This window comes from Phocoena sinus, chromosome 10 (genome assembly GCF_008692025.1).
Source record: "Phocoena sinus isolate mPhoSin1 chromosome 10, mPhoSin1.pri, whole genome shotgun sequence".
NCBI lineage: Eukaryota > Metazoa > Chordata > Mammalia > Artiodactyla > Phocoenidae > Phocoena > Phocoena sinus.
Window position 1 is genome coordinate 47,097,073 of NC_045772.1, and position 20,278 is coordinate 47,117,350.

The 20,278-nt window shown below is 43.2% G+C and overlaps 1 protein-coding gene across 2 annotated transcripts in view; it reads left to right on the top strand.

The window, feature by feature from the left end:
* Nucleotides 1-20,278, top strand: part of PTPRB (protein tyrosine phosphatase receptor type B) — a 113,927-nt gene that overhangs the window by 82,533 nt on the left and 11,116 nt on the right. For both annotated transcript variants that reach the window (XM_032645138.1, XM_032645139.1), the window contains 12 exons: nucleotides 415-658; nucleotides 6,804-6,910; nucleotides 9,798-9,897; nucleotides 10,737-10,820; nucleotides 10,921-10,938; nucleotides 11,061-11,142; nucleotides 12,653-12,743; nucleotides 13,486-13,562; nucleotides 15,462-15,596; nucleotides 16,934-17,056; nucleotides 17,243-17,406; nucleotides 18,947-19,082. In XM_032645138.1, coding sequence (XP_032501029.1) covers nucleotides 415-658; nucleotides 6,804-6,910; nucleotides 9,798-9,897; nucleotides 10,737-10,820; nucleotides 10,921-10,938; nucleotides 11,061-11,142; nucleotides 12,653-12,743; nucleotides 13,486-13,562; nucleotides 15,462-15,596; nucleotides 16,934-17,056; nucleotides 17,243-17,406; nucleotides 18,947-19,082 — 1,361 coding nt within the window. The remainder of the gene's footprint in view (nucleotides 1-414; nucleotides 659-6,803; nucleotides 6,911-9,797; nucleotides 9,898-10,736; nucleotides 10,821-10,920; nucleotides 10,939-11,060; nucleotides 11,143-12,652; nucleotides 12,744-13,485; nucleotides 13,563-15,461; nucleotides 15,597-16,933; nucleotides 17,057-17,242; nucleotides 17,407-18,946; nucleotides 19,083-20,278) is intronic.

Consider the following 20,278-nt stretch of genomic DNA (forward strand, 5'->3'; position numbering starts at 1 on the left):
TTTGAGTGGCTTGACTCTCACAGTGGGGAGTGTCCAACTTTCTGGAGTTACGGGACACATTATCATTTGATGCATGAGCCACCCTCTCGTTCACACATATTTTCTTTCCTAGAAAAATGATAGTGTGTGTGTGTGTGTGTGTGTGTGTGTGTGTCCATGTGTGTGTCGGTGTAGATGAATATGCATATATAAAATTTTGTATATACACTATTTATTTTTAATTTTTACTTATTTTAGAAAAAGTGAATTAAATTCATTTCATTGGGAGAATTTCATAGCATCCTTTGAGATCACAGATTCTGCACTCCAGGGATGACTAGAGATAGTGGGTGAGGAGGTAACCTCAGAAACCTGGTTAGAAATGACTGAAGTCACAAGAAAGTCAGTGCTTCACTGTGGGTTTTCTCCCTCCAGGCAGTGATGAGCTGAAGCCAGAACAGCAGCACCCTCTGCCCTCCTACCTGGAATACAGGCACAATGCCTCCATTCGGGTGTACCAGACTGATTATTTTGCCAGCAAATGTGCGGAAAGTCCTGACAGCAACTCTAAGAGTTTTAACATTAAGCTTGGTGCAGAGATGGAGAGCCTGGGTGGAAAATGTGATCCCAATCAGCAAAAATTTTGTGACGGACCGCTGAAGCCACGCACGGCCTACAGGTTAGATGTATTACCGTCATTTTGCTAGAAGGGACGTGCTTCATCACTGGGCGCTCAGCTGTCTGGGCCTCTGATTCACACGAGCTCCTGTAGATTAATAACCTGCGTTACAAGAGTGCTCTACATTTTACTAGGTAATTTATAAAAGTTGTGTTCCTGCCTGCACTCACAGGTAATGTGTAAAGAAGGCTTTCGCATTGTGTAAAGAAGGCTTTCGCATTTTGCAAAAGCTCCAATTCGTTATGTGAAGAATTGAAGGTTCTTAATAGATTGTCCTTTCTCCTAAAACTTCTCTAGTATGAATCAGACAATTTACTTACCATGTTAACAACTGTGAAAATGTCCAAATAGAAAGATTGAGTTCAGGGAGACTCAAGACATATGAGGTTTTATCTTCCACTTTTAGTTGGAATTTACCTTCTAAGGCGTAAAAGACGAAAGTGCTCTTTGGTCCAGATAGAACCCTTGAAGGGAAAGGCCCGTGAATGAGTGGAAGCACCCTCTCCTCCCAGTAAGATGGCAGATGAAAAGGAGCAGATCTTTGGTTTGGCCCCAGGGAGCACTACTACAGCCAACAGGCCCTTCCATCTGTCGGAATTGTCTGTGCCCTTCATCTACACTATGCTCCCCGAAAGCAGGTATAAGTGTACACAGCCCCCCAAACCAGGATCCCCAAGAGATAGAGAACCTAGGCTTCCATCTTGGATATAAGGCCACAGGCATCCAAGATTAATACTTCTGCAGACGATGTGCCTTCTCTGTTGGGTGTTGGCAGAGCTGATATCCAGCCAGTATGGCAGTCAGTCAGGTTCTCTATGGGCCAGTGTCCATTCTGGTTGGCAGTGTCCAGGTCTTATTAACTCTTGCATATTTTGAGTATCACCCCTGAATTTCAGCAGAAACTTTTCTGCCAGCTCCAAAAGGAGACAGTGACACGGCATCATGTCATTCTTAGCCCCTCCCTTGTATCAACAAAGGCAGGCCAACAGTTTCCCTAAAACAGAGGACTCACTTTGAGCAGGAACTCTGTATAGCTACCTCTGCCCAGGACTCACCACAAAAGTGCTACTGCCACACAGCCAAGGTTGGCACCTCCAAAGTAAACACACACAAACTTATTAGTGATATTTGCTTGAGGAAAAGGCCATAGGAGCCTACCTGAAGGAGATGAGATCTCAGACAGAGCAAAGGAGAAATATAAAAGAGATCAGAGCGCCGGGATCCTTTAGTTCCTATTAGAATCAAGAGATGCCTCAGCTCCTTGGTCACTTGGGCTCCAGGAAATTTGAGGAAAAGTCTCCTAAGGGCTATTTTCTCTTTGTGGGTTGGAAAGTTGAGGCTGTTTTTGTTTGTTTTCTGGTTTGCTTTTTGAAAGAGAAGGAGAGAAGATGACTCATTACTATGTTTAAGAAAGAGAACAAGGGGCTTCCCTGGTGGCGCAGTGGTTGAGAGTCCGCCTGCCGATGCAGGGGACACGGGTTCGTGCCCCGGTCCGGGAAGATCCCACATGCCGCAGAGCGGCTGGGCCCATGAGCCATGGCCGCTGAGCCTGCGCGTCCGGAGCCTGTGCTCCACAACGGGAGAGGCCACAACAGTGAGAGGCCTGCATACTGCAAAAAAAAAAAAGAAAGAGAACAAGAAGCTAGAGAAAGTTCATGTGTGGACCAGGCCCCCAATCTCCCAGCACACTCCTTCCAGTCCATAACAGCAGCCAAGGTCCTAGCAAGAGGCCCTGCAATTGGAGTTCCAGCACTGCCACTTTTCAGCTGTGTAACCTTGTAAATGGCCTTTCAGTTCTCTAATTCTCACTTTCCTCATCTGCAAAACATCACAGGACTGTCCTGGGGAGTCATGTAGATGACAGATCAAACCTAGCCATGGCCCTTCTAGATTAAGGTCTTTCAGTGCCTCCCATTCATTTCCAGGAGCAAGTGAAGATTCCAGAGCAGGGCACACAAAGCCCCCGCCTCCTCCCTCCTGCCTGCCCCGCCAGCTTTGTCTCCCACCATTTGCCCCAAGTACACTCTGCCCTTTTGCTTTGCCCTGTTCCTCTGAGTTCCCTTAAATCTGGCTCTCTTAGACCCCTGAGCCTTTGCACATCCTTTTCACTCTATTTGGGATGCCCTCCACTCTCCCGTCTGACTGGTGAATTGCCTCATACACTTTAAAAGCTCAATCTGCAACTAGCCCGCGCCACCCCTGTTAACCCACAGCTGGGCAGTAGGGCCCTCAGCTACATTTCCACAGCACCCAGTCTCTACACCCCTCTAATCCTCCAGTTAGCAGTGGTTTTTAGCCCTTTGTTTAATAGCCTACCCTCTTCACTAGGCTTCAAGAGCTCACAGTCCAATAGGGGAGACAGACATGACATCGGTCACAAAACAATATGGCAAGTACTGGGCACAAAAGAGACGCCACTAAGTGTTTATGAACAAACAAGGAAATGAGCCAAGATGCTCTGTGAAGAGTTACACATTCTTATTATAGCTTAATCACCTCCTGTCGTACTAATTTGTTTTCTAGGACACAGCTTTCCTCTATTTCTCCACATTTCGTTCACTCCTGTGAACAGCATGCCACGCAGATAATGCTTGATACGAGCACAGAGAACCGCATGCTGAGTGACCCCCCGTGTGGTAGCTGCTGAACCCAGGCTCTGTGCAGGCAGAATTCTGCCTGTCTCACGACGATAATCACCATGGTGACCCTCAATGCTCTCAGGCATCATTTTCTTCAGAGAGAATAGGTAGACAGGAAGGAACATGGAAAAAGAAAAATTAGGATTGAAAAGACATGAGAAATGCTAGGTTTAGCTGATACGCAAGTTTATTATGTCAACGAACGTATAATGTGTTTCCGTTCATTGTTGGGTTCCTACTATCCGGGTATATAATTAGCGTTGTTCCATATGGGAAGAGAATGGGCGGATCATGATGGGTGAGAAGCAGTTTGGTGGTTGGGCAAGTGCTGATCTGTTTTTGTTTCTATTCTAAATAGAATAGCAATGTGACCACGATCAGGTTTCAGCTTCTCTTGACCTCATTTTCCTCAAATGAAGGAAATTGAACCACATGATCTGTAACTTTTTGCTATAGAATTCTGATTCTGGACACATTTAAAGTTGAAAAACTTACTATCAGATATCAGTTCATTAAAATAATCTTATAAACAGAAGACATGTCTGTAAAATATGGGCAGAAATGTTGAAGGACATAAGAGGGGTATAGGTAAATAAATGCTATGAAGTTTCAAAAGGCTTCCTGAAGGAGGTATCATTTTGGCTGGGCGCTGAAAAGTAGGGAAGAATTTGAAACTATGGAGATAGAGGCAAGAGGAGATTCACAGTGCAGAGGCAGAAATACACAGATTGTTTAGAGAAGAGCAAATACTCCCATTTGAAAGTGGGGGTCATGTAGAGGGGTACTGGGGAAGACAAAAGCAGGAAGATAGGATGGGACAGGATTCTGAATAGGTGCTAATTGCTGGGCTAGGAAATGTGGTTGTGGTGTCCATTACTGGAAGGGTTTAAGGGCAGAGTTCCTGCGGACCTGCTAGTTTTAAGCCAAGCCTACAGTAAGTCATTATCTCCTTCCAGGGTTCCTAAAGGCCTTATTCATCTGGATCCATTTTGTACTTTGCGTTTGCACCTATGAATCCCAGAATTCCAGAGCAGGACCTGTCAAGTTTGTTATACCCAATGCTTTTATTTTCACAGTTGAGAAAACTGAGGCATAAAGAACTTTGGGAACCATTCACCTAATCAGTGACAGTGAGAGCTAGACCTCAAACCCTATGCTTCCTAGCCCAGGCCCTTTTTGCCACCCCTCCAACAGAAGTCACTGCTGTTAAACCAAAACTAAGCCAAGAGGAAATAAGAGAAAGAGATTTGGACTAAGAGTCAGAAAGTACTGAGTTTGGTTTTCTTTTACCAGCTTTCTCTATGATCTTGAGTGAGAAATGGAATCTCCCCAAGCTTCAGGTTCCAAATCTCTGAAATAATATCATAACCTTCTTATATTGGAGAGGTTGGAGATGGTCAAATAGAATCATATTTATAAAAGTTCTTCACACTTACAAATCACTATACAAATAAAAGAAACTTTTTTTAACATCTTTATTGGAGTATAATTGCTTTACAATGTTGTGTTAGTTTCTGCTGTATAACAAAGTGAATCAGCTATACATATACATACATCCCCATATCTCCTCCCTCTTGCATCTCCCTCCCACCCTCCCTATCCCACCCCTCTAAGTGGACACAAAGCACCGAGCTGATCTCCCTGTGCTATGCGGCTGCTTCCTACTAGCTATTTTACATTTGGTAGTGTATATATGTCCATGCCACTGTCTCACTTCGTCCCAGCTTACCCTTCCCCCTCCCCGTGTTCTCAGGTCCATTCTCTATGTCTGCATCTTTATTCCTGTCCTGCCCCTAGGTTCTTCAGAACCTTTTTTTTTTTTTTAGGTTCCGTATATATGTGTTAGCATACAGTATTTCTTTTTCTCTTTCTGACTTACTTCACTTTGTAGGACAGTCTCTAGGTCCATCCACCTCACTACAAATAACTCAATTTCGTTTCTTTTTATGGCTGAGTAATATTCCATTGTATATATGTGCCACATCTTCTTTATCCATTCATCTGTCGATGGGCATTTAGGTTGCTTCCACGTCCTGGCTATTGTAAATAGTGCTGCAATGAACGTTGTGGTACATGTCTCTTTTTGAATTATGGTTTTCTCAGGGTATATGCCCAGTAGTGGATTGCTGGGTCATATGGTAGTTGTATTCTTAGTTTTTTAAGGAACCTCCATACTGTTCTCCATAGTGACTGTATCAATCTACATTCCTACCAACAGTGCAAAAGGGTTCCCTTTTTTCCACACCCTCTCCAGCATTTACTGTTTGTAGGTTTTTTGATGATGGGCATTCAGATTGGTGTGAGGTGATACCTCATTGAAGTTTTGATTTGTATTTCCCTAATGATTAGAGATGTTGAGCATCCTTTCATGTGTTTGTTGGCAATCTGTATATCTTCTCTGGAGAAGTGTCTATTTAGGTCTTCTGCCATTTTTGGACGGGGTTGTTTGTTTTTTTTGATATTGAGCTGCATGAGCTGCTTGTATATTTTGGAGATTAATCCTTTGACAGTTCCTTCGTTTGCAAATATTTTCTCCCATTCTGAGGGTTGTAAATGAAACTCTTTTCATGGGAGAGACTCCTTTCAATGTCCAAAGGTATAATACATTAGCAACACACACCAACTCCTCCCCTCCCACTTAATGTGTGTTGACTGCTTGTTACCCTTTGGGGACATTGCACAATACCTCCATCAACAGTCTGTTATTCCTGGAAGTACAACTTTTGACTTGGAAGGTTTCTTTTAGAGATGGAAATTATAGATGTGATTGATCAGTATCAGCTTGAAGATGATACCTGGACCTGGGCATGAGTGAGACGGAGAGGGCAAAAGGTCAGAACAATTTGTCCTGGCTGGTACTAATGTTGGTACTACTTCAGCATTATTACAGGATGTGCCCAGATACTTTTGGGTTGAGCAAATCTAGATTTTTTTTTTAAGGAAAAAAGAATCGTCCATTACTTTTCCTATGATTTAAATTAACCCTAGAAAAAGTTTTCCCATATAAACTGATCCTCATACTCTCAGTAAACCTATAGTCTAGGAAACTTCAGGATAGAACAGACTGAAGAGGTCACCCAAGCCAATCTATAACTTAGTGCAGGGCTGCTGTCCTACAGATTCCCTGAGAGCTGGTTCTCCAGTCTCTGCTTACACACCCTCAATGACTGGAAGCTCACTACCTATGAGGCAGCTCATACTCTAGATGTTAGAAAGTGATTTTTTGTTCCCATATCGCCCTATGACTTCAGCCTACTAAGCTTAGTTTTACATTCAAGAATGTAAACCTCGAGGTGATAGGGACTTATTCTTTGCAGTATATCCAGCTCCTGGCCAGGTACTGGCACACAGTAGGGGCTCAATAAATATTTGATGAATAAATGAATGAATGCATGAATGCACGAACCCAGGGCTATCTGATTTCATAATTCATACCCTACCCTACATACATATTGACCAGGTGACCACCCTGTTTCTCCTTGACCTTACTGTGGTTTTCTTTTCAGAATCAGCATTCGGGCTTTTACCCAGCTATTTGATGAGGACCTGAAGGAATTCACAAAGCCACTCTATTCAGACACATTTTTCTCTTTGCCCATCACCACTGAGTCAGGTAAGGCTAACCTTTCCATCGACTTTACATAGTCTGCCAAACACCATGTCACCTACAAGAGCCTCTAGTGGGGAGATCTGGGGACTTGGCTGATGGTGGTAAGGGGAACATTTATTTTTGCTTGGGTTTTAATCTTTATATGATCATGGATTGATGTGGATTAGAGGAATTTCACAACTTCTGTAGCAGAATGGACTGAAAGGGGATTAATCGTGTAAAGAAGTTAGAAAGAAATACCAGATTTTTTTCCTATTAAACGTGAATTTTTTAAAAAAACATTCAAATCAAGAGCTTGCACAGGCCAAAACAGAAGTAGGTACAAAAGGCTTTCAAGTCGTTAGTGGGAATGTGTATATGAAATGTATACACAGAAATGCATAGGAAAAAAAGACTAGAAGGAAAAAAACACCAAAGTATTAATGATGAATATCTCAGAGTAGTGGGATTACAGGTGACTTTTTTCCTTTTGTTTATTATACGTTGCTTTCACATGATACAAAATGTGAACTTGGCTTTACATACATTTATGTTAGAGGGAAAGCCTGAGTAATAATAGTAGCTAATTTTACTTTTCATCCTGTGAAGCAGCAGTTTTCAGCATTGTGCTTAGAATATACCTGATCCTCACTACCACCTTTCGAGGTAGATCCTATTATCATCCCCATTTTAAAGGTGAGGATTTGAGATACCAAGAGTTTATGTAACTTGCCCAAGATAGCAGAGCTGCAATTCTGGTACTTTCTGCCTGACCTCTTAACCTCGGCACTGCTCAGATTCAGAATATTTCCAACATGCTGAGAATGGCTTTATTTTTTAGCACATTGTTCTTTGATACCATTATCTGCCCAGCCTTTCCCTGTACCCAGCCTTCCACAATGCTTGGTCTCAGGAAGTTCTTCTTTATAGCTAAAACAGTCTCTCGTGCTGTATGACAAAAGATGACTCAGCCTCACAAACACTCCCATCTATTTATGCCAAATATAGGGATAATTTCCCACTTTTCAAACCAAAAAGGGATCAGAACACAGGAGGATTTAGATGTGTTTGCTTATAATTTAATGTTAAGTAAGGGATTTGTAAACACAGTTCTTCCCTATTTAAATTATTGTTATACAACAAAAATTGTATGTAGTCCAGTAAAGGAAGATAGTAAACATATATCCAAAAAAGAATATTAACCACAGTAAAAGGAACATGACTGTGTTGATTTGGTAAGTCTTGAAAAGCACATTGAATAAACAAATCCAAGGGCTTAAAATGCAACTTCAGAAATGGACTACTCCACAGACCTAAATGTAAGAGCTAAAATGATCAAACTTTTAAAAGAAAACATAGGAGTAAATCTTTGTGACCTCGACGTAGGAAATGGTTTCTTAGCTATGATACCAAAAGCACAAGCAACAACAACAACAAACTAGGTAAATGGGACTTAATTAAAATTCAAAACTCTTGTGCTTCAAAGGACACCATAAAGAAAGTAAAAAGACAACCCACAGAATGGGAGAAACTATTTGCAAATCATATATCTGATAAAGGTCAAGTATCCAGAACATACAGAACACTTACAACTCAATAATAAAAAGACAAATAACACAATGTAAAAATGGGTAAAGGATGTGAATAGACATTTCGCCAAAGACAATACATAAATGTCCGATAAGCACATGGAAAGATGCTCAACATCATTAGACATTAGGGAAATGCAAATCATAACCACAATAAAATACTACTTCACACCCACTAGAATGGCTATCATCAAAAAGACAATAACAAGTGTTAGTAAGGATATGGAGAAATCTGAACCCTTATACATTGCTTGTAGAATGTATCAACAAAATGGTGTAACTTCTTTGGAAAATCGTTTTGCAGTTTCTCAAAATATTAAACCTAGAGTTACCCTGTGACCCAGCAATTCCACTCCTAAGTGTATACCCAAGAGAAATTAAAATAAAAACTTGTATATGGAGATTCATAGCAGCTTTATTCATAATAACCAAAAAAATAGAAAGAACCCAAATGTCCATCAATGGCTGAACGGATAAACAAAATGTGATATATCCACACAGTGGAATATTATTCAGCATAAAAAGGAATGAAATACTGATACATGCCACAACATGGATGAACCTTGAAAGCATGCTAAGTGAAAGAAGCCAATCACAAACAAAGCACATACTTATTACTCAATTTATTGTCCAGAATAGGCAAATCTATGAAGACAAAGTAGATTAGTGGTTGCCAGGGTCTAGGGAGAGGGAATGAAGAATGACTGCTAAGGGGCATTGGGGATTCTTTTAGGGGGGTGATGAAAATGTTATAAAATTGAATGTAAAATAATTGATTGAATTGTGCAGTTTAAATTGGTGAATAGTATGGCATGTGAATTATATTTCAATAGACTGTTTTTAAAATGGGCTACCTGTTCAAAAACTCCCAGTGCCAGTATTGAACCAGATAATAAAAATGGAATTTCATTAAAATAATTCTGAGCGATTCACTGGCTTTGCCAATGTCCCAGATGCTGTAAAACATGTTTCATACAAGTGAAATAGCATCTTTACCTTGGTGGCAAACTGCTGGCCTTTATCTCAAGTGCCCCAAAGCTTTACATACAAGCATAGATGAAGTCCCAAATTCCTTTATACGCGGAACACCATTGACTCCAAAAGTATAATGACCAACCTGCTGTCACTTGGTAGTAGCCAATGTCTCATCTGTTCAGCTGCGTACCGCTTAGCCTTTCGGTAGTAAATGCCTTAGTGTGGCCATCGTTTGAATCCTTCTGTAATAACGTTCCTAGGGAGATGGGGTTCCAATAGCTATCTTACTGGTTCTTTAACACTAATTTTCCCACCTGGGTTTGTTGTTGCCCTCTGGATTATTGTAGAGCCTTTGTTTGGAGTTATTGAAGGTGTGAGTGCTGGTCTGTTCTTAATTGGCATGCTGGTAGCTGTTGTTGCCTTATTAATCTGCAGACAGAAAGCCAGGTGAGTACAAAGATCCCTTTGGCAATTGGGTCCACAATTTTAAAGATGCAACTGAAAATGCTCTTTAGCCTGAAAAGTAAGGAGGGAAAAATCATTTAATTTCTCCAGGTTAAATCACCTTTGTTTGTTCAGAAAAACAAGAATCAAACCCTAAAACCATGACTCACTTTTTTCAGCCTCTCTACGTAACCACTGCTGAGTCTTGCCCTCACCAAATGACTGAGGGGCCATCTGTAGCCTCATTTGGATGTGAAATAGCTCCTTTGGCACAGGAAAAAAAAATCGTGTGTGTGGTTCAGTTACCTCACGAAGACAGAGATGTCTGCATATTGTGTGCCCAAATACTTTTCTGAAATATGCTGAAAAGTATGGTTGACATCTCCATTTTGTGGCTCATATCTGCCATGCTAACTTAAGAAGGGACCGAAAAGAACTAAACAGCATGTGGCCCCGGTGCCATGCCCTCTTCTCTTAGGGAATTTCTTTTCTTTGGCATGTCCTCTCTCTTCCAGTCGTGTCTTGCCTCTAAGGTTTACTCTGTGTGTGTGTGTGTTTATAGAAAGCTTTACTGAGAGTGTGGGAGGTGATTATGACCTGTAGCCAAAAACCAGAAGACAAATCTCCAGCTATTGCAGGATGGTTTCCTAGTGGGAAAAATCTATTTCTTCTTTATGTTCTCCCTCACTTTTCCCTCCCTCAAAGGGATGTTGGCTGAGTGTAAAATATACACGTACTGAAAAATCCATATTTGCACAAACATGCACAGCCTTACCATAAATGGAGAAATTTGTTTAAATTATTTCATAATCAGAATATAAGTCCTCTCCCTTGGGTTTCAGCCATGGTCGAGAAAGGCCCTCTGCCCGCCTGAGTATTCGTCGGGATCGACCACTGTCTGTCCACTTGAACCTGGGCCAAAAAGGGTGAGCACATTTTCCTTCACTTCATTTATTGAAAGATGAGTTGACTGTATTACGTGACATTTGCTAATGAGATCTTTCTCCTTTTGGCTTTTCTTCACAGTAACCGGAAGACTTCTTGGTAAGAGAGAGAACTCATTAGTTACTGTATTATCTGCTTTTGAAATGTAACTGGGGCTGGGTATGGCATTTTCCCTGTTCTTCAGTAATTTTCTTTTCCTTCTATTATATTTTTAACTATAGCCCCATAAAAGTAAACCAGTTTGAAGGACACTTCATGAAGCTGCAGGCCGACTCCAACTACCTTCTATCCAAGGAATACGAGGTACAACTCAGAGGCAGTGATGCTTTAGCACCCCTGGCCCTTAGCAGAATTTCCCTCCAAGCCTTCACTGTGGATTCACAGGCTGATTGGGCTCAGGAGTTAGGTGGGCACTTAGGGTCTCTGCTGAGCATTCTTTTGTGCCTGAATCCATTCCCTGCACAATATACCACCTAGTCTCAGAGGCCATTTTGATCTCTGGAATAGTACAGCAGACAAAGCGCTACCCAGACCAGATGGTAAGAAAGAATTGACAAACTTCAAATGCAAACCAATGCTGTCAGTTGTTTTTTTTTTTAACATCTTTATTGGAGTATAATTGCTTTACAATGTTGTGTTAGTTTCTGCTGTATAACAAAGTGAATCAGCTATACGTATACATACATCCCCATATCCCCTCCCTCTTGTGCCTCCCTCCCACCCTCCCTATCCCACCCCTCTAGGTGGGCACAAAGCACGGAGCTGATCTCCCTGTGCTATGCGGCTGCTTCCCACTAGCTATCTATTTTACATTTGGTAGTGTATGTATGTCCATGCCACTCTCCCACTTCGTCCCAGCTTACCTTTCCCCCTCCCCGTGTCCTCACGTCCATTCTGTACGTCTGTGTCTTTATTCCTGTCCTGCCCCTAGGTTCATCAGAACCATTTTTTTTTTTAGATTCCATATATATGTGTTAGCATAGGTATTTGAGGGTCCATCCACCTCACTACAAATAACTCAATTTCGTTTCTTTTTATGGCTAATATTCCATTGTATATATGAGCCACTTCTTCTTTATCCATTCATCTGTTGATGGACATTTAGGTTGCTTCCATGACCTGGCTATTGTAAATAGTGCTGCAATGAACATTAGGGTGCACGTATCTTTTTGAATGACGGTTTTCTCTGGGTATATGCCCAGTAGTGGGATTGCTGGGTTGTATGGTAGTTCTATTTGTAGTTTTTTAAAGAACCTCCATACTGTTCTCCATAGTGGCTGTATCAATTTACATTCCCAGCAACAGTGCAAGAGGGTTCCCTTTTCTCCACACCCTCTCCAGCATTTATCGTTTGTAGATTTTTTGATGCTGGCCATTCTGACCGGTGTGAAGTGATACCTCATTGTGGTTTTGATTTGCATTTCTCTAATGATTAGTGATGCTGAGCATCTTTCATGCATTTGTTTTATACAGATTGCTGTCAGTTATTTAAGCTGGCCTTTTGCTGGCCTGGGAGACAATGTGGTTTGGTGAAAAGTGCCCAGGCTTTGGATTCAGTTCCCAGCTTTGCCACCTGTGTGACCTGGGGCAAGTGAATTATCCTGTCTGAGCCTCATCTGTAAAATGGAGATGAGACTACCTCCTGTGGGGCTCTCGTGGGGATCAGAGCTGATGCACAGAGGTTGGATAGGAGACATTCCACAAATGCAGCTAGTGTAACATATGGTTATAGTATTATGTATCTCAGGGACTGTCTGATTTGCCCTTTTCTATCTCACATTCTTCACCTGCAAACTTATTTTTGACCTAACAGGACCTAAAAGACGTGGGTCGAAACCAGTCATGTGACATTGCACTCTTGCCAGAGAATAGAGGGAAAAATCGATACAACAATATATTGCCCTGTAAGTTTTGTGTTGAAATTTGTAATACTGTCTTCCTCTAGCCATTTTTTCTCTTTTCCATGAGTAAAATGGGGCAAAGCAATATGGTATAGCTGGATATGGGAGATCAGAGGCTCTGAAAAGTCTTTAAAAAGAAATGACCTGTATGTTATTGCACTTCCCTCCAGGGAGATAACAACCAGCTGAGATTCTGGCTCTGAGAGGCCTCCTATGCTGTTGACATTTCACCATGTGGTCCTAATGCTTCTCCTTATAGAGGCCTAAGAGCAGTAACAGGGTTAACAATAAGGGCCAAGCTGGGTTTACTTAAAGTCTGTAGTTAGCAATTTTATATATTTTTTGTTTGTTTGTTTATTTATATATGTACATATATTTATGTGTTATCCTTACCCAATTAGGTGAAGCAATAGAAGGTAGTTTTTCTGGATTGTATTCATTCTAGCAGTGAAAGGGAGCTGGCCACTCCATCGGGCAAATGATATGGTATTACAAAGGAAGGCACAGAGGGGGCTTCAGAGAGCATTTGGCTCGTCTGCTTGTGTGTTTCCGGGTCACCTGTGCAACCAGAGGCAAGTTAGTGATCCTGTCTGAGCCTCATCTGCAAAATGGAGATGAGAATACCTCCCCCGTGGGGCTGTCATGGGGGTCAGAGCTAACGCACATCAAACACCAAGCATTCTGTAAACAGCAGGAGAATCGCCATGACTCGCTGACAAATCTCTGTCAATAAACTTCCTTGCAGATGATGCCTCTCGAGTGAAGCTGTCCAATGTGGATGATGACCCGTGCTCTGACTATATTAATGCCAGCTACATCCCTGTAAGTGAACCAACCACGGGGCCATAGTAACTGGGAGGAAGCTTTGACGGGTGGCTATGCTGGAGACAGCCCTCCTCCAACACGCTCCCACCGTTCTAAGGTCTGGAAACATGTCAGTTTTAGAGAAAAAAAAGAAAAAAAAGATATGTCTGATTGCCGTAAAACACAGGCTGTCCTATTCAGTCACTGCTAAGGCCCAGTTTTCAAAATGGCTCTAGTCACATATGATTATAATGAGCCCAGGAGGCATTTTCAAAGGTCATTTTCGCTCTGCAGCCCTTAGTCAAGATTAGAGCTCCCTGAGGAAGCTAGACCTCCACGGCTAAGGCTGCCTAGCTAGGGAAGCTGATTCAAAGTTATGTGGATTTTTGAAAACCACAGACACAACTCAAAGGTTGTGCCAAACCTTTGGGCTCAGATTCTGGCTAGCATTTCGCCAGCTTCCTACAGCACCTACAGTGGAAAAAGCTTTAAGGTCAGACAGACCCTGTTTGAATCCCATCTCTGCCCCTTGCTGACTCTAGGACCTCGGGCAAGTTATGTCAATTCTGTGGGCCTCCATTTCCTTTTCCAAAAAAAGTGAGGATAATATTTACCTCAAATAATCCTCCATTCAGTCCATAAACACTATATAGTAAAGTGGAAGTCAGACTCTGAGCTGTGTACAAGGAGAGGGTCAGATGGAATCCTAACCCTCAGGGAACTCTCAGCAGAGTTGTGGCATCAGGAAATGACAAGGTGGGCGATGCCCTTGACAGGCTCGAATGGTGCTTCTCCAACATTAACATATATCCACATCATCTGCGGGTCTTGTTAAAATGAAGCTTCTGACGGGACTTCCCTGGTGGTCCAGTGGTTAAGACTCTGTGCTTCCACTGCAGGGGGCACGGGTTTGATCCCTGGTTGGGGAACTAAGATCCCACATGCTACGCGTCTCGGCCAAAAAAAAAAAATGCAGCTTCTGATTCAGCAGGACTGGGGTGGGACCTGGGATTCTGTATTTCTAACAGGCTCCCAGATGATCCCTGTGCCACTGGTCTGAGGACCACTCTCTGAGTAGCGAGAGGCTATAGGTTGCTGCAGGAGCTTCTGGGAGAACATCCTCCAGCAGAAAGATAAAGGAAGGCTCAGCAGAGCAGGCACCATGCTGAGACTTGGAGGATAAATAAGGATTCGCCAGACGAGAGGCAGTGGGTAGAGCGGGGATGGGTGTGGCAGAGGTGACACAGTGTAGAGGCCCTGAGGAGAGGCAAGGAGAGAAAGAGCTTCTACTGGGATCTGCAAGTAATTCCATGCTGCTGGAGTGCAGGATGTGTGGGTGAAAATATCCTAGCTCATAGAGTTGTGGTTACAATTAAATAAGATCTGTGAAAATCCTGACCCACAACATGTTATAGGGTGGATGCTCAATAAACAGTGGGTCCTCTTCCCTTAAGTTTCCCTTGCATGGTATCTCTTACCAACAACCCAAAGTCAAGTACCTGAAATGACTAAAACTCTTCTATGTTAAATAGGGAAAGAGCCTGATTAATGTTAGTTCCTCAGACAGTCCATACACACACATACACACACGCACGCACGCACATGCGCGCACACACAGGTATATATATTTACACTCATAATTGAGGGTGAAGTGTTTTCTAAATTATTGCCTGAGTCCTCCACTGCCTTTAAGAATAAACACAACCTAATAAAAAGGAACTTGGCTCTTAACAATAGGTCAGTGTTCCGGCCTTTGTCCTTCCTGCTTCCAAGCCTTGACATGTGTTAGTATCTTTTTTCTCAAGTCAGGGCCCTGGCAAAGACTTACATCTCACCTAATCTGCAGAGCTAACCCTTTGTTTAGAGTTGTGAAGAGGCCCATTGTTTTTGACTCTCCACATTGTAAATTCATTGCAGGGCAACAACTTCAGGAGAGAATACATCGCTACTCAGGGACCTCTTCCCGGCACCAAGGATGACTTCTGGAAAATGGCGTGGGAACAGAATGTTCACAACATCGTCATGGTGACCCAGTGTGTGGAGAAGGGCCGAGTGAGTAAACGGTCTTCCTGACATACCAACCTCGCTTTCCTCCACCTGGTGTAATTCTACTCCCCATCTCCATCAGAAGTTAAAGACCAGGGCTTCCCTGGTGGCGCAGTGGTTGAGAGTCCGCCTGCCGATGCAGGGGACGTGGGTGGGTTCGTGTCCCGGTCCGGGAGGATCCCACATGCCACGGAGCGGCTGGGCCCGTGAGCCATGGCCGCTGAGCCTGCGCGTCCAGAGCCTGTGCTCCACAACGGGAGAGGCCGCAACAGTGAGAGGCCCACGTACAGCAAAAAAAAAAAAAATAAATAAAAAAAAAAAAAAAAAAAAAAAAAAAAAGAATAAAAAGAAGTTAAAGACCATAAAAAGCCAAGTAGGGGTCATGTAAGAACACTGTTAGTGAATTAAAACCACTTGGTTATAAAAGCCTCTATCGTAAACCCAGGTGATGCCCAATTCTGATTCTGGGTCTGAAGTTTCAGTCAAAGATGTTTGCATTTGACAACTGGGATTATCAGAAGCGCCCATGACACAGAAGGATTACCTGGCCTCTCGTCTGCTCCATTCTCCGCTGTATGGAGAGAAGAGATAAACTGGCCGAGTCACTGGCGCTGTCCCTACTTTCAGGAAAGAAGGGGAAGTGAATTTTAGGCTGTGTCTGCAGAAACAAAGTAAAGTAGTTATCTGGACAAACTAAGCAAACCTCTTGTACTGGCATTTATAATCCTCTACTTTGTATGGTTACTTTGAGGATTAGAAAGAGAGATTACATGAAGTGCCCAGTAACTGTGCTCAATAATTATATGTCCACAGTCTTCTTTCGCCTGTCTCCATCTGTGAATGTGAGCTTGGCTAAATGTTCTGCCTTTTCAAAGATCACATGGCACATGGCACTGGATCCAGGTTGGGACAACGATATCAAAATATAAACAGAAAAGGGCCAGGGAGACAATGGCTTCCTCTTCGCAACTGGATCTTTCTTCAGAAAAACAAACAAAACCGAGAAATTGTAAGACATGGCTTATGTGCTAGTGGAATTGAAATGCTGAGGAAATCAATAAAAACTCAACAAAAGCCATAGAACACTGAACCTGAAAGGAAAATGAATCCGAAGGTTGGGGGGGTGGGGTTTGCCCCTTGAACGGTGTCTCTCCTTCACTTGGAGCAGCAGCCCAGCTTCAGCCCTGGCCATGAGCAGGTTAATGCAAAAAAGATGGTCAGACTGCCTCAGCAGCTCACCCTGGATTCCAACTCAGGAAGACATTTCGAGGAGGGAAAGTACAGGTTCATGGAGGAGGCGCGTTTCCGGACTCACTTTTTTTTTTCTGCCCGCCTTCCTCTAGGTAAAGTGTGACCATTACTGGCCAGCGGACCAGGATTCCCTCTACTACGGGGACCTCATCCTGCAGATGCTCTCGGAGTCCGTGCTGCCCGAGTGGACCATCCGGGAGTTTCGGATATGCAGCGTACGTTGGTTTGTTTGACTTCGTTTAATAACGCAGCTTGGGCAGATGAAGAACGCCCGTCAGTCCTCTTTTCTGCTGGTTTCTTCTCCTGTAGTTTCGCTCATAGGAATCCCTGCAGGGGCACGGTTGTCAAATTTGAAGGTTTGCCTCGGGCCGTTCCTCTTATTAGTCGCTCTGCTCTTACAGGAGGAACAGCTGGACGCGCACAGACTCATCCGCCACTTTCACTATACGGTGTGGCCAGACCACGGAGTCCCGGAGACCACCCAGTCCCTGATCCAGTTTGTGAGAACTGTCAGGGACTACATCAACAGGACCCCGGGGGCCGGGCCCACCGCGGTGCACTGCAGGTACTCCGCCCCCCGAAGCCAACAAAGTGGCAGCCGGGAGTAGAAATAAGGGTGTAAGCCTGAAGAATCGAGTGGCTGGAGGATTTGTCTACCCAACCAGTCTACAGAGGCCCAGGGGATGTTCTTCCACCCTCTTCCACCCACTCCTCTCCAGCCTCATTCCTTTGCACTGTCTCTCACCCTCACTCTCCATCTTTCTCTCCCTCTTGCTCTTTTTCCTACTATAGCAAATGCAAAGTTCTTCTGTGACTGCCAGGTCCCCCATAATTAGGCCCCATCTCACCCCCCTATCCAAATGCCCAGAGACTCCCCTCCCACTGTAGCGGGGGAGGAGACAGCTCACACTCATCCTTGCCTGTTACCATTCTTACTCCTGGAATGGCCTTCTCTCTCTCCTCCACCTGTGTAAAACCTAACCAGCCTTCAGGATCCCTGCTCTAGACTTCCTGCCAAGTCAAGTGGTACTTGCCATATGTGGCAACCCAATTTTGCTCTTAAATTTCTGTTCTTTCTTGACTTGTCTTTGCTTCAGTCTGTACGTCCATAAAAATCAAGCTACAAGCAGTCTGTCACTGTCCTTCTCCCTGGGGAGCCTGGTGTTTAGCTAATTAATGTTTGCAGAAACACTCTGATAGCCCTAACTGAATGGCACTAATAAATAAAGAGCAGGGAACTGCTACAGTAAGAGAAATGTCAGATGTACTCATTTTCTCCAAATCCGCCCAGCACCCTAGGAGCCCAGCTTTTATATGTCATTGGAACCCTGATGCTTTTAATAGCAACGTGAGGCTCTCAAGAGCTTCCTGCTTTCTAAAGAATGGCGGGCATTTTCACCCAATACCACTGAAAAACTGTTCTTCTTTATCTTAAAATATGTGCATCAAAAATCCCCAGGTTGTGCCATCACTTTAGGGAGCAATTTGACAATCCCTGGTAAAGCTGAAGGTGTTCATATTGCTATGATCCAGCAGTTCTGCTTCTACATATCAACCCTTGAGAAATCCCCACACATGTGCACAATGATGTTCACTGCAACACAGTTTCTAATAGAGAAAAACTAAAAACGATCTCACTGTCTATCAGTAGGGGATGGATTAGTGGTGGTTTATGAACTCTACAAAAGAAATTAGATCTACATGTAACAACGTAGACAAATTTCAAAAAAATATTCAATAGAAATGTTGGCAAAAGAATACATAAAACATGTTACCATTTTAGTAAATTTTGAAAACACACTGAAAGAATATATTGTGTGTGGATTTACGTGGATATAGGAAGAGTATGAAAGCATGCATGGAAATGATACACAGCAAGTCCTTACCTCTGACAGGGTGGGAAGATGGAGGAAGGAAGGAGGAAAGATGGAAGGCCGGAGCCTTGGGTTATATTTCTTTGAGAGAGCACATTGAGAGAAAAAAGTATTCCTATAGTCTCCTCTAACTTGGAAGGGAAAGGAAAGATTGTGCTAGAGTCTCTGGATGCAGTCCAGAAAGGCCAGTTTAATTAAAAAGGCTCAGTCTTTCTTTACGCTCTCTTCTAGTGCCGGTGTGGGTAGGACTGGAACCTTTATCGCATTGGACCGAATCCTCCAGCAATTAGACTCCAAAGATTCTGTGGACATTTATGGAGCAGTGCATGACCTAAGACTTCACAGGGTTCACATGGTCCAGACTGAGGTAAGAGTTCGGCTGGAGGACACAGACCAGCCTGTCTGTCTCCATCCTCTAAAATGTCTGGGGTTTTAATCTGATAAGGGGAAAGAACTATGACTCTTTAGGAGAAGAAAGAGAATTGAATAGTGATGTTTTCTGGGACTTTTTATTTTGAAACAAATTTCAGTGACCTTGAGGATGATGTATATTCTTATCTTTACTGAACTGGTTGCCCATCTTCTTTAGGTGGGTAGGAAGAAAAATAGATTTTTTTTTAATCAATGCATTAACATGGGCAAAGTTCAGCTAGCTCATCATGAAGGTCATTTTAAGATAGGCTAGTGATTGAGCGCAAGAACTTCAGTTAGTAAAGAGGAAACAGATTCTAATCTCTTCTCTCCTTCAGCCCACCCCAGCTGCAACCCCACACCAAGGAGTGTACATTAATTGTGAAGGATAAATGCTTCCATTTATACAGTCCTTTAACGTTTGCAGGGCATTTCTGAACATATTATCTCATTAAATTTTCACCAAAAAAAAAAAAAAAAAAGCCAGATGAGAGAAGTATTATTTTCCATTTCCAGGCTAGAAAACTGAAGTTGAGAGGCTAAAGGGCTTTGCACAGTTATGAAGTGGCTGAGCTGGGACTTGAACCCTGTTCTAGAGAATCACAAGCCCTAAGCCCCACGTGCCCTGCCCCACAGCCTCAGAGTCAAATCTATGTCCCCCGAGAGACCAAGCCTGTCATTCCTCTGTATCATTGCCTTACCAGGCCCAAGTTCTCTTGCCCTTGTGTTTCCCAAGTCGTTCTGCAAAGTCCTCTATTAAAAAATTGCCTATGGTCAAAAAGGTGAAAAGTTCTACATGCTACCATGTCCCCTGTTAGAGTCACAGGATACATGAAAGCTGTGCAGGTGGCCATGCTCCACAAAACGGAGATGTCCGGCAGCAAAGGCTCCCCTCGAGCTTGGTTGAGTCCACTATTGCTGAAACTGCTTTGACCCCCCCAAGATTCCCTTCTTTTTTTAAAAAAATTATTTATTTATTTATTTATATTTGTTTCTGGCTGTGTTGGGTCTTTGTTGCTGCGCGCAGGCTTTCTCTAGTTGCGGCGAGCGGGGGCTACTCTTCGTTGCGTCGCACGGGCTTCTCATGGCGGTGGCTTCTCTCTTGTTGCGGAGCATGGGGTCTAGGTGTGTGGGCTTCAGTAGTTGTGGCTC